Genomic DNA, 6861 nt, shown 5'->3' on the forward strand with positions numbered 1-6861 from the left:
TACCAAGTTGCGTAAAAATATGAACTATACATATTTATGCTAATTAACCGTTTTGAGGTTATTGGAGTTGTCATATAGCCATAACGACAGTGTATTTGGAAAAATTTCACAATCTTATATTAAGGCGTAGAATCGATTTTTTAGTACACATGCACTAAGCAATCGATACCAAGTTGCGTAAAAATATGAACTATACATATTTATGCTAATTAACCGTTTTGAGGTTATTGGAGTTGTCATATAGCCATAACGACAGTGTATTTGGAAAAATTTCACAATCTTATATTAAGGTGTAGAATCGATTTTTTAAAACATATACATTAAACACTCGATACCAAGATGCGTAAAAATATGAACTATACATATTTATGCTAATTAACCGTTTTGAGGTTATTGGAGTTGTCATATAGCCATAACGACAGTGTATTTGGAAAAATTTCACAATCTTATATTAAGGTGTAGAATCGATTGTTTAGTACATATGCAGTAAGCAATCGATACCAAGTTGCGTAAAAATATGAACTATACATATTTATGCTAATTAACCGTTTTGAGGTTATTGGAGTTGTCATATAGCCATAACGACAGTGTATTTGGAAAAATTTCACAATCTTATATTAAGGTGTAGAATCGATTTTTTAGTACATATGCACTAAGCAATCGATACCAAGTTGCGTAAAAATATGAACTATATATATTTATGCTAATTAACCGTTTTGAGGTTATTGGAGTTGTCATATAGCCATAACGACAGTGTATTTGGAAAAATTTCACAATCTTATATTAAGGTGTAGAATCGATTTTTCAGTACATATGCACTTAGCAATCGATACCAAGTTGCGTAAAAATATGAACTATACATATTTATGCTAATTAGCTGTTTTGAGGTTATTGGAGTTGTCATATAGCCATAACGACAGTGTATTTGGAAAAATTTCACAATCTTATATTAAGGTGTAGAATCGATTTTTTAGTACATATGCACTAAGTAATCGATACCAAGTTGCGTAAAAATATGAACTATACATATTTATGCTAATTAACCGTTTTGAGGTTATTGGAGTTGTCATATAGCCATAACGACAGTGTATTTGGAAAAATTTCACAATCTTATATTAAGGCGTAGAATGCATTTTTTATTATATATGCACTAAGCACTCGATACCAAGTTGCGTAAAAATATGAACTATACATATCTATGCTAATTAACCATTTTGAGTTGTCACATAGCCATAACGACAGTGTATTTTGAAAAATTGCACAATCTTATATTAAGGCGTAGAATTCATTTTTTAGTACATATACAGGCATGTTCTGGAAATCGCACGATTTGAATTCGGCACCGAATTTGCAAATCGCGTGAATTTGGTAACAGTGTTCCACAATTCGCGCGAATTGGCTTAAATTCGAAATCAACTACGAAACAGCTGATTGAGTATTGACAAATAAAATTTGTTTCAAAGAATTTTACAAAATGAGCTTATTTACCATTGCTGCATATTTATTGGCAAAAAATGAATGGGAAAAAAATGAGAAAGTTCGGCGGCGAATTTTAAGGGATCATTCCAATCCCTTGGATATCCCAGATTCCGTGTAAGTATATATAAAACAAAGTTTGGAACACAAGAGATGCATTTTGTCCCAATAAAGTTTTGTTGCCTATTACAGGATAAGTAAAGAAGCGTTTCTTGAAATTGTTCGTGATGTCCAACCATTCATAAATCCGTCATCTATTACGATTGAAATAAAGCTTGCTACTACTTTGAGGTACCTTGCAGAGGGAGGATTCCAGCGCTCGGTAGGAAAAGACACCGACATATCCCTTGCAAGAAGTACCGTGTGCAAAGTCTTACATGAGGTGCTAAATGCTTTAGAAAAAGCACTGTGTCCAAAATGGATTAAACTACAAATGAGCGAAGAAGAAATTAAAATGTCGAAAGCACATTTTTTCAACAATTTTTGTATTCCCGGAATAATCGGTTGTGTGGACGGGACACACATAAAAATTACGAAGCCCCACCAAAATGAGCATCTGTTTTTTAACAGAAAGGGTTACTTCAGCGTTAATGCGATGATTGTGAGTTACAAATATGAAATTTGTTGTTGATATTAATTCACTTCTTTTACAGATTTGCGATTACAGAATGCGTATAACGGCTGTGGATGCATGCCACCCTGGCGCCAGTCATGACGCCTTTATATTTTCTTTAAGTGCTGCCAAACAATATCTTTCATCCAGTTATGTGGGCGGAGACCATAGATCTTGGCTACTAGGAGATTCAGGATATGGCTTGGAACCATATTTACTTACCCCTTATCGTGATGCAAACGCTGGGTCACCACAGCACAAATTCAATTTACAACACTCCAAGGCAAGAAACATCGTTGAGAGAGTAATCGGAGTCCTAAAGAGCCGCTTTAAATGTCTTCAAACAACTATGCCATATGTCCCAGAGAAAGTTGTAAAAATTATAAATATATGCAGTGCTATGCACAACATTTGTCGCCATTATAACCTGGATGCCTTTGCTTTAGATGTAGTGGACGATTTTCTGGACGAAGAAGTTGCTGATCATAGCAGCCATCTACAAACTGCCGCTGTATCCATTCGAGATGAAATCGCAAATAACTTAACGCGTATAGTTTAATTTTCATATTTTTTTTATTTAATAAAAAACAATAAAAACATCACATTTACATAAGTTAAACTTTGAGATCATTTAATACTATTAATAATTAATAAAATTAATTAGTCGATATTTTTAGTTTGGTTTTGGTTTTAAAAAAATTCCCTTTGTACTCGGATTTCTTCTATTTCAAGCATCTTTTGCTTAATAACATTTTTAGCCATCAAGCTTTCTTGCTTGGCCAGATAATATTTTCGACGATCGTCGTTTTGTTCGGCTATAAGCTGGTTTTGTTTCTCGACTAATTTTGTCAATTTATCCATATTCGCAGTGAGAAGATCCAATGTATTGGATATCTTCTCAACTGCACCTGCTTCTGCTGCCATGTGCTTCTTGAGGCAATCTTGTACATTGTCCTCATGCCGTCGTTTGCGTGGTGTGGACTTTGGTCCGCCGCTGGAAATTTCTTCAATACATAAAATTCCATCCAAAGAATTGTTTTCGTCATCGTTAACGTTCACTCCAAATGCAGCGCTATTTCCAATGCCTTCCACCGCCGTGTATATCCCACAGATTCGTGCAATTTCTTCCTCACTGGGGGTCAGGGTAAATTTATTAAATTGCCCTCCTCCAGTGGCTCTGCTTTCATTCTTGTTGTGGGCGATTTTCTTCCTGATGCACCCTTTCCAATCGGACCATACCTATTAAAAAAATGTTAATACAGTTCACATATGTACATACATGATATTTTTCTCACCTTTTTCCAGCCGTTAACATCTTTTTGCGGTGGACCTTCGCTATTTAACATTTTGGCAAGGTCTGCCCACAAAGCCTCCGAAGCGACGCGATCCCCTTTGACGAAATTTTTCGCCAAGTCGGGTTTTTTTTCCATAAAATTTAAAAAAATATTTTCCTGTGTTTGGCTTTTGTGTTTTCCCCTAAAATAAGAAAAGGAAAGTGTTAATTTTTGTGAAGAAATCCAAATAACTGGCTCAAATACTTACATTTTAACTTTTACAGCAATTTATATATTAATTATAATTATATTGGAACTTGGAACTGGAATATAATTTTTACTAATTTAGACCTCCTCACCGCTTGAAATACAATAATCCAATAATTTCGCGCTCTTATTTTTGACCGATATCAAAACGTCAAACAATTTGCGAAATCGATTTCTAGAACATGCCATATCGCACCGATTTCATGTTCGAAAAATATGTATTCGTAATCGCAAAGTGGTATTCAGAACACCGTCTCACGATTTCATTATCATTTTCATGCGAAAACGATTTCTGGAACATGCCTGATACATTAAGCAATCGTTACCAAGTTGCGTAAAAATATGAACTATATATATTTGTGCTAATTAACCGTTTTGAGGTTATTGGAGTTGTCATATAGCCATAACGACAGTGTATTTGGAAAAATTTCACAATCTTATATTAAGGTGTAGAATCCATTTTTTAAGTACATATGCACTAAGCAATCTATACCAAGCTGCGTAAAAATACGAACTATACATATTTATGCTTATTAGCCGTTTTGAGGTTATTGGAGATGTCATATAGCCGTAACGATAGTGTATTTGGAAAAATTTCACAATCTTATATTAAGGCGTAGAATCGATTTTGTAGTACATATGCACTAAGTAACCGATACCAAGTTGCGTAAAAATATGAACTATACATATATATGCTAATTAGCCGTTTTAAGGTTTTTGGAGTTATCATATAGCCATAACGACAGTGTATTTGGAAAAATTTCACAATCTTATATTAAGGCGGAGAATCGATATTTTTGTACACATGCACTAAGCAATCGATACCAAGTTGCGTAAAAATATGAACTATACATATTTATGCTAATTAGGTGTTTTGAGGTTATTGGAGATGTCATATAGCCATAACGACAGTGCATTAGGAAAAATTTCGCAATCTTATATTAAGGTGTAGAATTGATTTTTTAGTACATATGCACTAGGCAATCTATACCAAGTTGCGTAAAAATATGAACTATACATATTTATGCTAATTAACCGTTTTGAGGTTATTGGAGTTGTCATATAGCCATAACGACAGTGTATTTGGAAAAATTTCACAATCTTTTATTAAGGTGTAGAATCCATTTTTTAAGTACATATGCACTAAGCAATCTATACCAAGCTGCGTAAAAATACGAACTATACATATTTATGCTAATTAGCCGTATTAAGGTTATTGGAGATGTCATATAGCCGTAACGATAGTGTATTTGGAAAAATTTCACAATCTTATATTAAGGCGTAGAATCGATTTTGTAGTACATATGCACTAAGTAACCGATACCAAGTTGCGTAAAAATATGAACTATACATATATATGCTAATTAGCCGTTTTAAGGTTTTTGGAGTTATCATATAGCCATAACGACAGTGTATTTGGAAAAATTTCACAATCTTATATTAAGGCGGAGAATCGATATTTTTGTACACATGCACTAAGCAATCGATACCAAGTTGCGTAAAAATATGAACTATACATATTTATGCTAATTAGGTGTTTTGAGGTTATTGGAGATGTCATATAGCCATAACGACAGTGCATTAGGAAAAATTTCGCAATCTTATATTAAGGTGTAGAATTGATTTTTTAGTACATATGCACTAGGCAATCTATACCAAGTTGCGTAAAAATATGAACTATACATATTTATGCTAATTAACCGTTTTGAGGTTATTGGAGTTGTCATATAGCCATAACGACAGTGTATTTGGAAAAATTTCACAATCTTTTATTAAGGTGTAGAATCCATTTTTTAAGTACATATGCACTAAGCAATCTATACCAAGCTGCGTAAAAATACGAACTATACATATTTATGCTAATTAACCGTTTTGAGGTTATTGGAGTTGTCATATAGCCATAACGACAGTTTATTTGAAAAAAATTCACAATTTTATATTAAGGCGTAGAATCGATTTTTTAGTACATATGCACTAAGCAATCGATACCAAGTTGCGTAAAAATATGAACTATACATATTTATGCTAATTAACCCGTCTGAGGTTATTGGAGATGTCATATAGCCGTAACGATAGTGCGTTTGGAAAAATTTCACAATCTTATATTAAGGTGTAGAATCGATTTTTTAGTACATATGCATTAAGCAATCGATACCAAGTTGCAGAAAAATATGAACTATACATATTTATGCTGTTGCGTCAAGCGACATATCTACAAATTTATACCTAAAATAAAAATAATAAATGAATTATAAAATATTGAATTATAAAAATTATGAAATATTGAATTGTTATAAATTAAGTTAAGAAAATCTATTATAAAATACTTACCCTAACAATGTTAAATATACTCACCTTAATCTATTACCATAATCTGTTACAATATTGAAAGAAAAGTTGAAGATTATTATACTTACCCCTTATTGATACATATTTATTTTACCACTAGTTTAAGCCGTTAGTTTTAAGATTTAGGCTTAGCAATTAGTTTAAGAAATAAAGAACTGCTATTGTAATTGAACCATCGAATCGACCGGACGCGTTTTCATTTTTAATTTCGCAATTTATTTCGAGACAGGCAATTAGGCTTCTTACTTATTCGCGCATTTCCCAAGTTTATATTTTCGCATCTCAAAAACGCTTGAGATTTTTCATGGCGCCCGAGCAGGGACTAAGTGCGTGAACTTAGTTATTTTTTTAATAAAGTGCCAACTAATATTGTTAGTGCTAATTTTCGAATTTTCGTTTCTAATTGCCTGTCAACTCGTTTCGTTTTCGGCCTTTCGACAAGTGAAGTGAAAACAAATTACCTGAAAAAACCTGAAAAAAAAGAAATAACAACATCACATACTTACATATATACATAGAAAACACAAAGCAAAAACGTGTAGTGCAGTGGTACCAAAGTACATACAAAAACAAAAAACAAAGAAATAAAAAATAATAACCTTAACTAAAAATACATATATATATAGTGGAATTGATAGTTGTGCAGTGATAGTGATACCTAACTACATGAAAAATAAAAATAAAACATAAAATATAAACACGAAACTAAAGCGAGACTAACAAAGGATATACTTACGTTAAAGTGAAGGTGTTACTTTAAAAGTGGAGTGATCCCTACAGATGTACGTGAATACCTTAAAAAATAAAGTGGCTAAATATAAAAGCGAATACATATGTGAAACAGAAAATTTAAACATAATATAAAAACCAAATATAAATATA

The 6861-nt window shown here is 32.5% G+C and overlaps 2 protein-coding genes across 3 annotated transcripts; one reads left to right on the plus strand and one right to left on the minus strand.

Moving 5' to 3' along the window:
- Nucleotides 1-1382: 1382 nt before the first annotated feature.
- LOC109580011 (putative nuclease HARBI1) lies at nucleotides 1383-3107 on the plus strand. 2 transcript variants are annotated; one of them, XM_049461754.1, is made up of 3 exons: nucleotides 1383-1593; nucleotides 1651-2077; nucleotides 2130-3107. In XM_049461754.1, the coding sequence occupies exons 1-3, from the start codon at nucleotides 1475-1477 to the stop codon at nucleotides 2646-2648; spliced, it is 1065 nt and encodes a 354-aa protein (XP_049317711.1). In that variant the 5' UTR covers nucleotides 1383-1474; the 3' UTR covers nucleotides 2649-3107. The 2 variants fall into 2 exon arrangements, with proteins under 2 accessions (XP_049317711.1, XP_049317712.1); XM_049461755.1 differs by having other exon boundaries at nucleotides 1669-2077.
- On the minus strand, nucleotides 2780-3435 carry LOC125780125 (uncharacterized). Its single transcript, XM_049461756.1, has 2 exons — nucleotides 3385-3435; nucleotides 2780-3328 (listed from the first exon to the last, which is right to left on the minus strand). Exons 1-2 carry the CDS (start codon nucleotides 3433-3435, stop codon nucleotides 2780-2782), a joined length of 600 nt encoding a protein of 199 aa, XP_049317713.1.
- Between the last annotated feature and the right edge of the window lie 3426 nt (nucleotides 3436-6861).

The sequence above is a fragment of the Bactrocera dorsalis genome, unplaced genomic scaffold, assembly GCF_023373825.1.
Source record: "Bactrocera dorsalis isolate Fly_Bdor unplaced genomic scaffold, ASM2337382v1 BdCtg102, whole genome shotgun sequence".
Taxonomy (NCBI): domain Eukaryota; kingdom Metazoa; phylum Arthropoda; class Insecta; order Diptera; family Tephritidae; genus Bactrocera; species Bactrocera dorsalis.